The sequence below is a fragment of the Pristis pectinata genome, chromosome 2, assembly GCF_009764475.1.
Source record: "Pristis pectinata isolate sPriPec2 chromosome 2, sPriPec2.1.pri, whole genome shotgun sequence".
Lineage (NCBI taxonomy): Eukaryota > Metazoa > Chordata > Chondrichthyes > Rhinopristiformes > Pristidae > Pristis > Pristis pectinata.
In genome coordinates this window covers 75698314-75714444 of record NC_067406.1, presented here as the reverse complement: position 1 = coordinate 75714444, position 16131 = coordinate 75698314, and the positions used below count along the sequence as shown (strand labels likewise).

General features: G+C 37.4%; 1 protein-coding gene across 6 annotated transcripts in view; it reads right to left on the bottom strand.

Annotated features, from left to right (window-relative positions):
* Positions 1-1158: 1158 nt before the first annotated feature.
* sepsecs (Sep (O-phosphoserine) tRNA:Sec (selenocysteine) tRNA synthase) overlaps positions 1159-16131 on the bottom strand; it is a 47351-nt gene continuing 32378 nt past the window's right edge. For all 6 annotated transcript variants that reach the window (XM_052042546.1, XM_052042564.1, XM_052042554.1 and 3 more), the window contains exons 9-12: positions 15459-15550; positions 9542-9635; positions 4182-4272; positions 1159-3855 (exon numbers count right to left, since the gene is read on the bottom strand). In XM_052042546.1, coding sequence (XP_051898506.1) covers positions 3537-3855; positions 4182-4272; positions 9542-9635; positions 15459-15550 — 596 coding nt within the window. In that variant the 3' untranslated portion in view covers positions 1159-3536. The remainder of the gene's footprint in view (positions 3856-4181; positions 4273-9541; positions 9636-15458; positions 15551-16131) is intronic.

Genomic DNA, 16131 nt, shown 5'->3' with positions numbered 1-16131 from the left:
TCTCCCCTCTCCTCAGCATCTCACTGGTTATGCTGATGAGCTCAAAGTGAGTCCTGCAGTGGAGCCAGAGGTCAGATGGGCCAGGACTTGATCTCTAGCCTGTCCTGACCTTTGCATGGCTGAGATTTGATGGCTGCCAGTTAATTGGTCAGCTTTCTCCAAGAGCTTGCTCAAAGTAAGATTCCTAGTCTCTGTTGACCTAAAATAGAGGAAAGAGAGATTTTACTGGAGCATTATTACGGCCAGAGATTCAAATTTGATAACATTTCTCTGGGCTGAATGAAGCACTGATCAGAGTTATTTAGCATAGATACAAGCCATTTTGCCCACTTTCCCAACTATCAAACACTCATTTATACCAATTATATTTTATTCTTCCCATATTCATCAGATTCATCCCTTCACCTACACACCAGGGACAATTTATAGTGGCCAATTAACCTATCAACCTGCGTGGCTTTGGAATGTGGGAGGAAACGAGAACACCTGGAGGAAACTTACACAATCAGAAGGAGAATATGCAAACTCCACATAGACAGCATCAGAGGTCAGAATTGAACCTGGCACATAGGAGCTGTGAGGCAACAGCTCCACGAGCTGCTCCATTTTGCTGCCCTTAACTGGTATGTCCTAAATACTAATGAAGAACTACCTCAAGCTCCACAGCTAATTAGTAACCCAAATTGCTGCTGCAAGCAGTTTAATCTGATAATTTATACTGTCACAGATGGGTATTTAGCCTCATTCTACAAGTTAGCAATACATCCTTCCACTCAGGGATTTCTTGACCTGCATGAACCCTTCTTCAACCATCAGCATAATGAAGGATACAACAGTGACTTTCAACTAGTACATGACATTTGCTTTTGAGTTGCTTTGTGAAGTGTTACCCTAGGCAGGCCCCACATCACCTGAAGCCCCAGGCAGAAATTGCTCTGTAAATATAAACTCAACACTTAATGTAGCGTAGAGACATTTCAGAAGAATGTATTAAATGTTTATGTGCTAGTACCCCATAGTGCAATTTCAAAGCCATTTCTGTTTAGTGAATCAAAAAAATAAGTGATAAAAAGTTTCACAGTTATGGTAAGTGGATGTTAAAATAGTTTACTAACAATGTTTTACAAATTATGGCCAAGATATGTTATTGCAGTACTAACAGAAACAAATAATCACAGTATATAAAGCTTCATTTAAATACATTGATAGGAGAGGAAGGAAAGAGCAGTATTGAATAATTCAATAGCTGTTGAGTAACGAGCCAAGCACAGGAGGGTGAACAGGATTTGGTTTGAGTTAGTGTTTCAACAGAGTTTTGGATGAGGCCTGTTTAAGGAGAGTGAAAGATGAGAAGCCAATTGATAGAGGGGGGCAAAAAATCCCAATCTCAGCTCAATCATTAGGGAAGTAATTTTGCTATAAAAGATGTTAATGAAAATTGGAGACAGATTCATGCTGCATGCAAAAAATGAAGCAAAACAAAAGCAAAAATCAGGCATGGTTTGAGTTCTCCATTAGATTCTGTTTGTTCAGATTCCTGTATTGCAACACAGTAATCCCATGGCATCACTATTATGGTGAAAGAGAAAGATTCCAGTTGTATTACAACATGGATTGTGACACTGATTCTCATTACCAGCAACACTTGGTAATTACCTGGTTTTCGCTTTTGTATTCCATCTGTAAATGTAGCACAATGATACCCATTAGTACAGTTTCAAAGCCCACAGTCTCACTCAAGTCCTTTATCACAAGAACAACAATGTTATATGTGCTAATGCCAAGTCATTGACTTGGAATCTTACTTCTGTTTCTCTCTCCACAGATGCTGTCTAACATGCTGTGTAATGCCAATGTTTTCTGATTTTATTTCGGATTTCTAGCATCTGCAATTTTTTTTCTTTCCAACACGTTAATATCATTTTTATAGCATGTTTGATGTAGCAAAACACATCGAGATGCCTCACAGGTGTTTTACATCAAGCAGCAAGGAGCTATTAGGGCCTTTGACCAAGAATTTGGTTACAGAGAAAAGACAATGTTACAAGAGGAGGGGTTTAAGGAGGGAATTCCTGATCACAGGGTCTCAGCACTTTAAGATCCAGTTGCCAAAGATGCAGCAGTTAAACTGCAGGGATGATGAAGAAATAAGTCAGACTTAAGAGCAAAGGATCTGGAAGGGTTGTAGGAGTCGCCGAGATTACAAAGGTAGGAAAGGGTGAAGCAATGAAGGGATTTGAAAGCAAAAGATGAGAATTTCAAAACTGGGGCACTGCTGAGCCTGGAACCTGTATAAGTTGCCGGGTGAACAGAATGAGTGAACAGCATTTTGTGCAAGTTACAACATAGGCACCACAAACCCACAGAGGTCAAACAAGGGAAGCTGACTAGGGGAATGTTGCAATAATCAAACCTAAAGATAAAAAGGATTGACAAAGGTTTTATCATTAGATGAGCCGAGACTGGAGCAGAATTAGAAAACATCATGAAAGCATTTTGGGATTGGGTAGCTGTGTTCTCTTTCATTTAGAGTTTAAAATAAAAGTGCAATATATGGAACAACCTCTTTATCTGGTCCCATTACTCTCTTTCTTCCTCTTGGAACAGAAGTGGCTTTATAGACTAACTAGACTCTTCAAATGCAATCAAAGTGAAAATCATATTTACTTTCCTTTTAAACTTAAATCTCAACCGCAAAAGACATCCACGCTGCAGAGGGAGAGGAAGAAAAAAAATCAACTATTTAGTCTGTGTGCAGTTGAGCCCCAAATATAACTAGGTTCCTGGTCTATAATCCTGTTGCAGAATGATAACTTACTTTGAGGGTGTTAACTCTGTCAGTATAGCCTGTTAAGGGTCTCAAGTGAAATGATTCCTGGCTTTTTTCCATGTAGTCTATAGCGGATTTGATTTGACAAGTGTCTGAAGAGCTGAAGCCCAATACTGCCTAGTGCAAAGGAGATAAGTGGTTTCTTAAGGCAATGCTGGGCCACCAAATAATCCCCTCAGATAAAAATAAATGCATCATTCATTATTCCCAACTCTTGCCTTAAGAAAACACAAAAACCACTCATATTTGCTAAACATTTTTCATACTTGCATGCTTCATTTTTACATACACATATTCTAACAGCTTTTAATAAACAAAGAAAATTGTGCAACGTCAAACAAAAATGACAAGTTATCCTAAATGCTCTGGAGAAAGCACATACAGGATATTCCTGCAGTGCCAGTACAAATTCAAAACCATTTTCAATTATTTTCCTTTTTTTTTTATTTTGCCCTTTTTCCTCCAACACCCAATCTAAACTTTAGCTTCAAAATATACACGTTAAGCTAACTGACAACCAACCATTAATTAGTTATAGATCACAGTAGTTAATTTATTGCTTCACCATTCTCGCCTGACTATCACAGAAGCATTAGCTTCTCTGATATGAATCAGAATCATTCCATAATTCTACATCAGTATTATTTTTCAGTCATGCACTTCTGAACATTCTCTGAAACGAGCAAGGACAGTAATTTGAAGGGTATCAGACAGCCTGATTTACCACATCAGTCCCAACTTCTAGGGTATCTTGAAGAGTTTCTGACAATTGCTCGATATCAGCGCCTTTGGAGTTTTCCAGCATTGCCGTTCCAATTTCCATTTCTGTTCCTGAAATTCCTTTCTCTTTCAGCAAGTTCTTGAGACATTTGTCCAGTTTCTTAATAAAAAGATCCACATCTTCTTTTTTTATTCCAATAGCTGATGCAGCATTCAAATAAGGGCACGGGTAGCAATTAGTGTGAGACATAAATCCTTGGAAAGTATAGCCATTTATATTTTGTTTTGAGCGGACTGGAACAACTCTGGAGGAAAGAGAGAAGAAAATGAAGTGGGATTGACTCGTTGAATTTATGTACATGTTCAATAAGACCCTATTAAATTCAAACTTTGAATAAAATAACAAAATACTGAAAAACATACTGTAAAATAGTTTTTAAAAAAATCCTTCTTCACTAACAGTAGATTGGTGACATGGCAGGGGATGGCTGCTTTTTTTTAAAAATGACAAGTCTTGGTGGATGCAGCTCACATACCCAATTCAGACATTCATGATCCTCATATGAAAAGGAAAACAAAGCTCAACGCAATCAATAACTGCATTAAGGGTGCCAATTACTCAGTCACTCACCTGGCTCCAGATACTAGTCTGGTGAAAAGCATAGATCCAAGCTGAGTGACAGACTTATCATTGTGCTCATGGAATCTCTTCAAGGACATTGCTGAAATGTGCAGAAAGAAAGGAACAATGAGGTGACAGAACAGTGCAGGCTTCATAAAAACTGCGCCCAGACAATTAATGTTTCAGTAGAAAACGTAACAGTTTTTTTTTTAAAAATGCAAGAACGAACAGGAATGCAGGAATATTGACCTTGGGTGCTGTCTGTGTGGAGGTTTGCACGTTCTCCCTGTGACCCCATGGGTTCCCCCGGGTGTCCATGCAGGTTGGTAGGTCAATTGCCCACTGTAAATTACCTGTAGTGTGTAGGCAAGTGGTGGAATCTGGGGAGTTGATAGAATGTAGGGAGAATGGGATTAATGTAGGATTAGTGTAAACGGGCTGTTGATGGTTGGTGCGTGTTCAGTGGTCGAAGGGCCTGTTTCTGTGCTGAATTTCTCTTTGACGCTATGATTTTTACCTAAAAAAGTGATAAAGATGGAGGAAAAGGGTTGAGATTGGCTTAAGAAAGGAATCACACATTTCCAACTGATATCCAGGGCCCATGTGATGCAGTATTACAGAAGACCTGGAAATGGGAGTGCCTGATAGTATACTATACATCTGTTATACATCTTGAACCAGCATTGATACACTGGTTACAATGTTTGGTTGCAGATAGGCAGAACTCGAGTCTTGAAACCTGGCCTTGAAAGCTGCCTAAATAAAAATCTATAAAGTGATCTGCCAAAAACACACTAGCACAGCAAACCCCCATCACCCCAGTCAATGCATGCAGTTGCCTCCAGCAATTTGCCATCCAAAGGACTCAAACTGTCGGCTTAGAGGAAGGTCAGAATTCATGGTGGCAAAACATTTATCTCCACTTGAGACAGAACTTGAAGTTCATCTACAGCATATTTCGCTTGAGTACTCAGTTTATCAGGGTTTAACATATTTTGTTTCAATATCCCTAAAAATGACAATAAGATGCAAGAAAGTGCATAAGATCTTGCTCACTAGTGGGGCCTTCCCAAGAAAGCACATGTCATATTTCCAGATAAACTTGTAGGGTACAGATTGGATTCCCAGCCAACTTAAGTCCCATCAATGGCTTCCTACACTACCATCTCCAAGGAGACATTATCCTTGTATCATGTAGATGATAAGAGTCGTAAAATATATTTCTTGAGTTTCTTAATTTTAATCTATAATTTTCTTCAGTCAACATGCAACTAAAAAAGAGCATAATTAACTTCTCGACAACAAATTTTCTGCAAAGGATATTTTTATATTATATATTGCACATTTGGCAGTGCTTTAAGTTGTTTTGACACTGCACTAAGATGAGGTTTGCAGTACAGCTGCAGCTCTACTGGAATCAGTTTGAGATCTGTCAGGTGTGACACAACTTTGAGGAGGTAGTCTCACACCAGCTGTGCTCAACTGCAAGCAGAGAGAAATCTTTGTAAAAACCTTTATTATAGAGCCTTTAATAGAAAAATTTGGATTCATCTGGCAGTTTATTACATTTAAAACCCTTTATTTAATGTATCATTAGTAAGGTATAGTGATTGCTTTTGGAAGCAAATGTCATTGAAGCCAACTTTTCATTAACATTAAATATAACTGTCAGCTTCCCCCTAGCTGTGTGTGACTTATAGCTAACCATGTAATTTGCTGTTTCCAGTTTGTACTTCTCATAATTTAGGCAAACTGCAAGTGCACCAGTTAAGAAAAACAAATGCCACTCAGTATTCAACTGGGTTAATCAAATTAGCATTAAATTAAACTGAGAAAACTAATCATTCCTAAGTTATAAATACGAAAGCTATGTACTGTAATACCATGCTACAATGAATGTTTATACGGCAATTAAACTAGTATCTTTATGTCATAAAATTATAATTACTTTCTGATAACATTTACACAATCTAAAGCAAAATCAGCAGAGATGGAGCTTTTACTTTATTACTGCTGTGTTTAGAAAAAATTAAATTAAATCACTTCTCAGATGCGAGTACTTGAATTGATAAAAATCAATTAACGGTGAACAGCTGCAAAGCATCTCAAGTGCCACTGTTGTAAGGAGGAACAGCAGCATCACTCACTTCACTGACAATACTCCTGGCAGTAGATTGAGATACAAGGATATTTTGCACAGAGAGATGGGATACATTTCTATACCAAAACTGAAGAAGCCATAAGTGCATCGCAAGTGTGAAATAGATCATAATCACAGCTCCTCTCGCTAATTCTGATTTCACTGAATCTTTGGTGATGTTCAAGAGGGAATCAGGCCAAAACTCACTTTTGCCGTTGTCAACTTGCGGCCCAAAATTGTCCCAATTTAAAATGCTGAGGCTCAGCATAGTAGGGTTGTCTTGCATAATATAATGCCATCAAACAGACGGGCCAGAATGGCCTCTGCCCATTAAACTCTGACAGTTAGCTAGGCCCTGCACCATATCAAACCTGCTTATGTGCCTGACGTTCAGCAACATTAAGATTAAAATAAATTTAAGCAACTTAAAAAATATTATAAATGTAAAACAAGGATAATATTAAACTGGTCGACTTAATTACAAACCATGAATTAACCAATTCTCATCCTCTTTTGCAGTTGTTTGTCTCCAATCAGATGATCAGACTCACTATTCTTTCCAGCTCTAACCTGCTGCAGGTTCAGCAGGTGGAATCCCAGCCCAACTACTGGGGGAATTGCAGCAAGTTCACACTCAGTTACCGGACTTCTTGAAGAGTCCTACTTCAGACTGCAGTCAGGAAAACCCCAGCAAAGAGTAGCCAACAAGTTCAGGATTTTAGAATCTGCATGGGAGTTGCAAACTTCCTTACATTTATGAGGTTAAACGCAAGCAGTTCAGTGCAGAACCACTGGTATAAGTTTGGGCTAAGCCCATGATAATCGTCAAACAGAAGGTGTGTTCTGTTGAAAAAAAAATGCCACCAACCTTGAATCATTGCTTTGAAAGCAGAAAACTGGAGCTAAATGCGCTTTTCAATAAGGAGCAAGATCCAGCTGAAAAAAAACTTGGGGCTAGAAATTTCTTTACTACTTTCCAAGAGCTGTAGAACGCTTCTGTGGGTTCCATAAAGCTGTTTGTGAAAGTTACAAAAAGATCGAGATCTATAACAAGAAGGTTCACATAAAAGCATTGTCATGCTTCTCAGTGTAATACTGCTCTGAACCTGATGCAAGTTTCAGCGCAGCCTTCCCTGATAACGTGTTGCAAGTTTTTACAGCTGTCAGCATTTATCCCACATGAGTAACTTTGTATTTAGCTCTGAAAGGGACATGCCACGATAAAAAAGCAACACTCCTCCAGCTACAGGGGAGTGTTGCTACTGAATGAATGGATGCATGGATGCTCCTGGGGAGGGGCAGGCCATGGTTTAGAGGGACCCAGACAGACTGGTGCCGTGGTGTACCAGTAGAAGGAATGTTTTTTGTGCAAGTGGCCCATGGTGACCCTCCAGGGCAACAGCCAGGCATGCATGCTAGAAGGTTGCCTATGTCTCTTAATGTCTGCACTTAGGGGAAGCCTGGGGAAGCCTACAATGCAGGCAAACACTTATGCCCACTTCCCCTGCTCCTGGGGCTGAAGTAGTAGTAGATGAAGTCTCCTCTCCTTGACTATGGAATCTGGATGCCACCCATGCTGCAGCAGTGAGCAGAAAACAGACGTGGCAGAGGTCAACAGCTGCTGCCTGGAATGATCCTGAGGCCAGAAAGTTGAGGCTATGAACCTGACCTTTGTGAGCAAAGCAGTGAAGATATCAGTGAGGACAAAGACTGCAGTTTGAGGGTTGGCCCTTTAAATTGCACTGTTTCAGGTTAAAGGGTCAGTAGAAGCCAATTGTTCTGTGTGTAAATAAGAACTTTCAGGCCAGTAAAATTGAAGATCTCATGGCAGATGAAATTTGTACCTTACACCATTGTTGACATCATTTGGAGGATAAAACAAGCTAGAGCAAATGAGAACCTCATCAAAATATCAGGAGCCAAATTTCCCCAAAGGACACTAAAGCATTCAGAAGTCTGTGCAAAATTACTCCAGGTTAAGCTAATCTTCCATTGCACAGCACTTGTTTTTTGGAGCTATACAAAGGAACTTCTAGGTCCTGCTTTCATTTTAAGATGAAAATGACCAGAAATGTGTTCAAGAAACTGATTTCCCTGCTAATACCAGTGCCCTCCAACTCCTGTCACCAGATCAATACATTTTTAGAAATTATTTTCCTATGACCTGATAACACATCATAACAATAAAAGAGCCACTCAGCAGCCATATTTATCACCAATAATGCCTAAATATTTCACAGCAATTAAGAGTTCAGGCAACATACAGGACTATTATCTAAATTATCCAACTGGATTGTTAGCTTGCAACTCTCTTGCAAGAATCTTAATGAATAAGCAAACTAAGATCAACAGCAAAGCATACTCTGAAGCAGACTTTAAGTTAGTTAAGTGCATTATGCACATCATTTACAGAAAATCATATTCCTGGATGTAATTGTAAATCGATCAGTCACTGGTACCATTAAATTTTTGCATTGCCGCATTATGTCAGAAACTAGGGCAAACAATGGCTATAACTTACAAAGGAATGCAGGAAAACAAGATTGTACAGAACTCATGGGAAACAATAACCTTGTTCAAAATATCCATACACTGTAGCAACAGATTACATTACAAATAAACTGTGAGAAAACATGCACTGTTGTGTTACAGTGACCTCTAGTGCCAGAAACAAAAAATAAATGAAAGATTCTGATGAAAGGTCATTGATATGAAGAAATGTTAACTCTGTCCAAAGGCAGCCCAACCCAGCATCTCTTGTTTTCATTTCAGATTTACAACATCTGCAGTACTTTTATTCTCTTCCCCCCCCCCCCCCCCCACCGCCCTCCCCTCCCCCCCCCCCCCACCCCAACAATGTTAGTAGCTTTACTTAGCTTTGTTTATGATGGATAACTACAGACTGGAAAAGATCCAAACTTGAATGATGCATAATAATAGTTTGAAAATTGGGATGTTTCACCATTTCTGCCTAATTACTTTTCTGTATGACTAGCTTAGATTTCCAGACAGTCCATTCCTTAGATCAAAGCCGTTTAATGTATGTTAATTCAAATTGAAATTATGAATGAACGTCTCCTGAGCTAATATCCTGCAGTTGCTTAATCTGAATTACTGAATAAATTGGGTTTTTATTGCATGGAAATATAGTTAGAATTGCTTGTAGTATAGAGTTCAAGGCAAGCAGACACAATAATTTCATGTTAGATAGGTATGGAAAAAAAAGTACCCAAAGATACAGTGTTATTTGAGGTCTCCAGAAGTCTTTCACCGTGAGTTTCGGACAACTTCTTTATTTCATTGGAAAGATAAGTGAACATTTCCTGCAGAAACAAATTTCATCTATTAGTCTACAAAATAATTAACAATAATAATTCATAATAACTTCAACTTCTATTAAGTTATATCACCCAGCAACTTCTTTTATTTCGTATTCATTCAATTCCTCCTAAACATTGACCATCCTTTTGCCTCCACAGAAGCTGCCTGACCCGCTGAGTTCCTCCAGCGGTTTCTTCTATGCTCCATATTCCAGCATCTAGTGTCTTATGTTTGCAGATCTGGATTTCTTCTAAGAGACCTAGCATATTGTCACTCCTCCATCACTTTTAAGAAAAAATATATGTATAGAAACACAATTAGGTAACCATTTAAAACAGAAAATCACAGCTCAAATATCACTAAGCCTGGAAACGTGAACGACAGTACTCTGAGCTACATTTTCCCCCATGATAAAGCAGAAAAAGAACAGAAAGAGTTAGCTATCTTTACAACTGCTTAGAAACTGAAATGCATACGTGGCAACAATATTAGTAAGCTTACTGTGCACCGTAAAAAAAGTCTTAACAAAATTAAGTTGTAAAACATACCTGCTTATTGATCCTCATATCATGCACACTCTGATATTCATTGCAATACAATGAAAACTTAGAAGTTGTTTCTGTAACTCAAAGTATCACTATATACATCAAAAATGTCAATTGAAGGGATTGAAACTAGTCCTCTGACGTTCTGTACACCTTTGGTTTACTGAATCTTTTAATTTCGTGCCAAGGTAGCACTTCCCTTTTATAAATCTTAATTTGTAGCTTATAACCTTATGTTAATGCATGGATCAAGGGAATTTATTAGTGTTTATTCTGTTCTGATACATTTAGTTTCACAACGCCCTCGGATGAAGGAACTGCCTTGTTCCTGTGCTGTAACAGTTCATGATTTTATAAGAGGGACCATTTCCACATCATTACCTTATTCAGATATCCATATTATCTTAATAAGCCTCCCCACTTATATCTGTGGATTTTGGTGAAAAGCAGTTTCAAAGGGATCTTTCATTAGATTTCCTTGATACCATATCCCAAACTACAATGGACAACAAAATAATTATCATAAAGCTTCAGTGGTTCCTCTCAAATATATTCAAAAATAACTATGATTGTTTTACTTCGGTACTAAAACAAAGATAATTTCCAACACTGGAAAAGTTGCTGATTGTGTTCAGAATATGGGACCTTTACAAAGTCAGTCATACGCTCTGATCATGTGGAACAAATACCTTGTCCATCATGTACCATCATCTCAAGGTACAACCTTGAGTACTATTATGATCATCAGTAGGGTACTACATCCTTAAGCTTCTCATCCACACCAAAATTATTACATGGGCACACAACCAAATTCTTTTCGTTAACAATTTCAAAACTAAGTGCACTTGGTTCCAAATGTCATGTACAAAAAACAAAATTTCCATCAGTTGTTTGCTCAAAGGAATCATGGTATATTTCTCATTTTTGATTCGAGACTCAACTTTATATCTTACTTGATCAATCTGCAGATCATTACATCAACCTTCTATTGCCTTAGTAACTTTTATAACAAGCAATATAAACTGGTCACAAAACTACCCGTCACATTCCCAAGAATATTGAAAACCTAACCTTTGGTAACAATCGTTCACTGAATTTTGTTTCTCTCTAGCAGTAATTATTTCTATAAATAGATTTACTCCTGGGCCTAAAAACAAAATATCTCAATCAATCATGTTTTAGTTCATTCTTTTGCAGTACATTTCCAACAGTGCATGTTCTACGCTGTAATTCTGTAACTGGTAATTATTTTTTTTAATAAATATGCATTTCATTGCAACAGTTTATCGTTTCCACACTATTAAATCTCCATGAATTCTAAATAAAGAGTGGTGACTGTCTGACTACAGGACATCTGTGTAAATGACGTCGTTAATGAACATTTAATGAGTCTTAGAAAATTAATCTAATTGTGCCATTTTATCTTAATAGGATCCCTCCACAAGTCAAACTGAATTGATCTACTTTAAATAGGACAAAGAAGATTGTTTATTAAGGACAAAGACTTTCCTGAATACTAATTAAACTAAAATGCAAGACCAACAAAAAAAATCTCCAACTGTTCAATAAAAAGGAACAAGCAAGCAAAACAGTAAGAGGAAAGGAAATACAAAGACAGGCAAACATCCTTGGATTTACTTTACAGAAATACATCTTCTATTATCCATTGTCAGCTGTATGTTAGGACATATGTTCTATGCTACTGCTTAATCGCCATTCAAGATTGCCAAATCCAGCATATCATGCAAAATAAGAGACTTCCACAGTTAACTTTTGAATTGAATTATGCTGAAAGATGTGCACAATTGTTTAATTATACAGAAATTGTAAATGTTCATTTAAAGAACAGATTTAAAAATGTTGTAAACAGGAACCAGTTGAAATCTTTCCTGCCAGCTAGTGATGCAAGAAGATCATATGATGAAAATCAAATAATGTCTTCAGCTGACTGAAATCATAAGCCACTTAAATGTAATTTCTAGCTCATCTAATGCTGAAAAGTCATTTATAATGTTGGATATTTCCAGGCTAGCAACAGTTTCTTGAGTATTGAGAGTTTACTTAAGCATGGCCCCTGGTTTTCTTTGCCCTAGTTCTTGAACTAGAGGGAGAGTGGCAAATTGGAGGAAAAGAAGTTAAATGCCTCCTTTTTCATCAGTGGGACCTATATAAGGAAGAGATGCCATGTTCCTTTCTACACCTCGTGTAATTTAAGTTATACAATGGCACAGAATAAATGGCTTTCCCTGCGGTGCATTTTCTCCTTTGCAATGACCATAAATAGCAGATGCATTTTCTCCCCACCCCATCCTGTACCAAGCTCAATTTTTATTCATTTGACTCTTCTTAAACTTTTGAAAATATGAAACTGCAACCTCCAAAACTCATCAACAGCCTAATAAAAATATAATCAGTTATTCAATTAGAATCTAGAAATAATGATAAATTGAAAACTAAGTCTCCTCATTTATCATCAATGTAGATTTATTGTTTAAATGAGTTCAGGATGTATTATGAAAGAATACAGATTACCCTGCTGTGTGGAGTAATTAGTTAGCTTCTCATTTAAGCAGTCACAAGGTATTTGGACTTTATTCCAAGCTTTTTTGTATCTTTGACAGACCAAAGTGGCCCAGCTTGTACATGTGCAGGAATTTATTGTGCTGCTTTTAGCATTCAGACTTGCAACTGGCCAGCCATCACTGCCCAGTTAGGAATACTATATGAATGCAGTAGAGTGCTGTGACAGATGCCATAAATCAGCAAACTTTCCAGTGCATTAATCTTTTTAGTTGTAACTGTCATATTTTTATCTTGTTGAATGAAAGTTGATCTGCATCATACAAACCATTGTGCATTCTATTTGTTTTAAAGACCCATGAAACAGTTTACCACAAATAAAGACTATGGAAATCTCTTTAAACTCCACCTGTTGGTCCTTCTCTTAAGACATTAACCAATTCATTATTTTCTTGCCTCATTTTCCTTAGCATTTTTCTTAACTTTTCTGAAAAATGGTGACCACACAACATTTCAGATACTGAACCACACCACCTATATTTGGACACAGAAAACGTCACTTTCTTTACAGCTTAGAGATTGGAAAGTAATTTCAAGGACACTAGTAGCCTTTGAAGTGGTCCTTTTATAAGACAGAAACTAAGATTCAGTTGGTTATTAACCTGGGAGTGGGGCTGGGGGCCTGATCTGGACAACCAGGGGAAAATGGGATAACTGTAGGTTGATTAAATGAAAAAAACCCACTAAAGTAGTGTAATTCAGCATCTGAACTTGTGGCATCAGCAAATTTAGAACTGACAATGAATCTTCAATGAATTTACTATTTTACTCAAACTAGAATAACAATAAAACTTCTCCCTCCCTCTTTTGATGATTTCCTTCTCTTCCCCATTACTCTTCTTGTGAAGGCACTATCTTCCTTTCCATGAGTGTCTTGGTTCAGCGAGCCTCAGTAACATATCCAAGTAGCTGCAGTACAGGGGGGTGGCAGCAGGACAATCAATAGCATAGCAAATGTGGCGCTGCAGTTGAGCCTCACCCAACACCCTACAAATACCAGCAGTTAGTTATTGGAGAGCAACAAGGGGCAAGAGCTAATTGTGGCTCTCCTTCCATTCCAATGAAGATTAGTCAATAGGAAAGAATTAAGCACTTACACCTAATCTACACCTAATGCATTCATAGGAAGCTGCTTTTTGCTTTTCAACTGAAGAGATACAACTACTTATTAGCTGAACACTTTGTCTATTAATTTTAAATGGCTACTGTGGGCAACTTTTATCTTCTGATAAAGAATAATGAAATGACAGCCCCATATCAATTCTATAGCTATCTGACTAGATTAATGTTTCAAAATAACTTCTGAATATAATTGAAAATTCTGCTCATATTTTTCCTGCAACAGTAAACAAATACAACCACAGAATTTAGAAAAAGATTTATGGGATGACTGATCTGACATTTCAAAGCAGTAAATCCTCTATATCTGATACAAAAATGTCTGTTCAAACTGAATCCTGCTATGATGTGCAATAACATTCTGGAAACAAATGTTACACTTGTACCTAGATTACGTTCCTAAAAAGGAAGATGAATACATCTTATGATCTAATTTCTACATCTACAGCATTTCCTTATACACCAGCTATGGATATTTGAAAAGTCATCAATGAGTAAAATTCAAATTAATAAGGTTTAATCTCCATTGTTGTTCTGGTTAGTTTTGACCTTCCACTGCTGATGATATTAAAATGAGACAGTTGGCAAGATATAATGTAGTCAAATTTTGTTTAGCATGCAATACAAAAGTAATTTTCTCATCTTAACTATGGAGGAAAGATCCTCTGAACTTATGCAGGGAAATTAGATAAGAAATGTAAAAAAAAGCCAAGGTCCTTGTCATGGTTTTCCTCAAAGAGAACATGTATTTCTTAATTAAGGCATCTTTTCGAACCAATCAGAAGATCAGTGATATGTTAGGTTCTGGTTATCACATCGCACATTCTTTTCAGGCAAATCTCAGTTCAGGGGTATTGTTTTATAATCTAATCTCTGACTAAAGGTAAATTAAATGTTTTTAAATGATTGACTGGTTGTGAATGATTGGAAACTGATAAAAATTGTGCCTTTCTGTTTTGGTGCACTGAAATGGATGACCTCGCATTTTTCCAAATTATATTCCATCTGCCATGTTCTCACCAACTGAGTTAGCTTAACTATATCCTCTTTAATTCTCTTTGCATCCTCCTCCTTACTCAATCAGCAAACTCAGAAATATAACATTTGGTCTCCTCAGCCAAATCGTTGTTAAAGTTTAAATCCATCCAGTAAAGTTAAAAAATGATGTAGAGGCATCTGCTTCGCAACCTCTGGAAGATGATCTCCAAGCCTCATTGCACTTTGCTCTCCATAGGCCACAATAAAAGCCAACAGGATCTCTCAGGAGCCTCCTTTGACAGGCAGAGTGCACCTCAGAGATGCTTGACTAGTCGGACATTTGGGCAACATTGGAGAAGAACAAGCCTCAGATATCGTAAGCTATCAAGCTCAGAATGAAATTGTAATGAGTTTTTTTTTGCACAAGATATCACACAAAAAAAACACAAATGTAAAAACCATGCCTTAGAAGAGTAATTCTAAAAAAAATAAATACAATTTGTAACAGGATGTTCATTCATATGCAGTACCGAAAAAGCAAATTTGTAATTAAAGAGAGTGGAATGATTATGTAGGTATCTGGTCTGGGACACATAAGCTCACCTTTCTCTCTTTTAACAGGCGCTTATATCCATTTACACCAAGTGACAACAAGGTTATAAGAACATCCACCGAGGGTGAAGCTGAAGCTCGGCCTAGAAGTACCAATGGGAAATATCCTTAGTACATAACTTAAGCATTTCTAAATGACATGCAAAAAGTATTCATCCCCAGAACTTCAATAGTGGCATTAAGCTTTGCAGACCAGGAAAAAAAATCAAAATTTTTCTAATAAGGATCAACTACTCTAAATCAGGGTGGCAAAAGACAATGTATCAGCATGCATGCCATCTCCTTCCAGACTTTTCATTTGTATATTGCAATGTGGAAGTATGGAATGTACCCGAGGTTGGATACACTTGCATCTGAAATCCTGCTACGTCCAGGACTCAGCATCATATCCAGAGGTAGTCCCTGACTAAACTGAGGGGGTCAGATGCACCTCACATCTGGCCCCTCAGCTTTATACCATTTGTTTGAATGGGTTGCCTACGTGGATGAAAAATGTAGATGGAGGTGACTTTTTCATCCTTTAATATTAATATTTTAAATAACTTCCATAATTTAGATTTTTTTAAGAAATTATTTAAAAATTTTAAATAATAATTATGAAAAATAGAAAAAAATTGAAGTATATTTCAGCTATCTCTAAATATCTCATATGGTTATGGCTGTG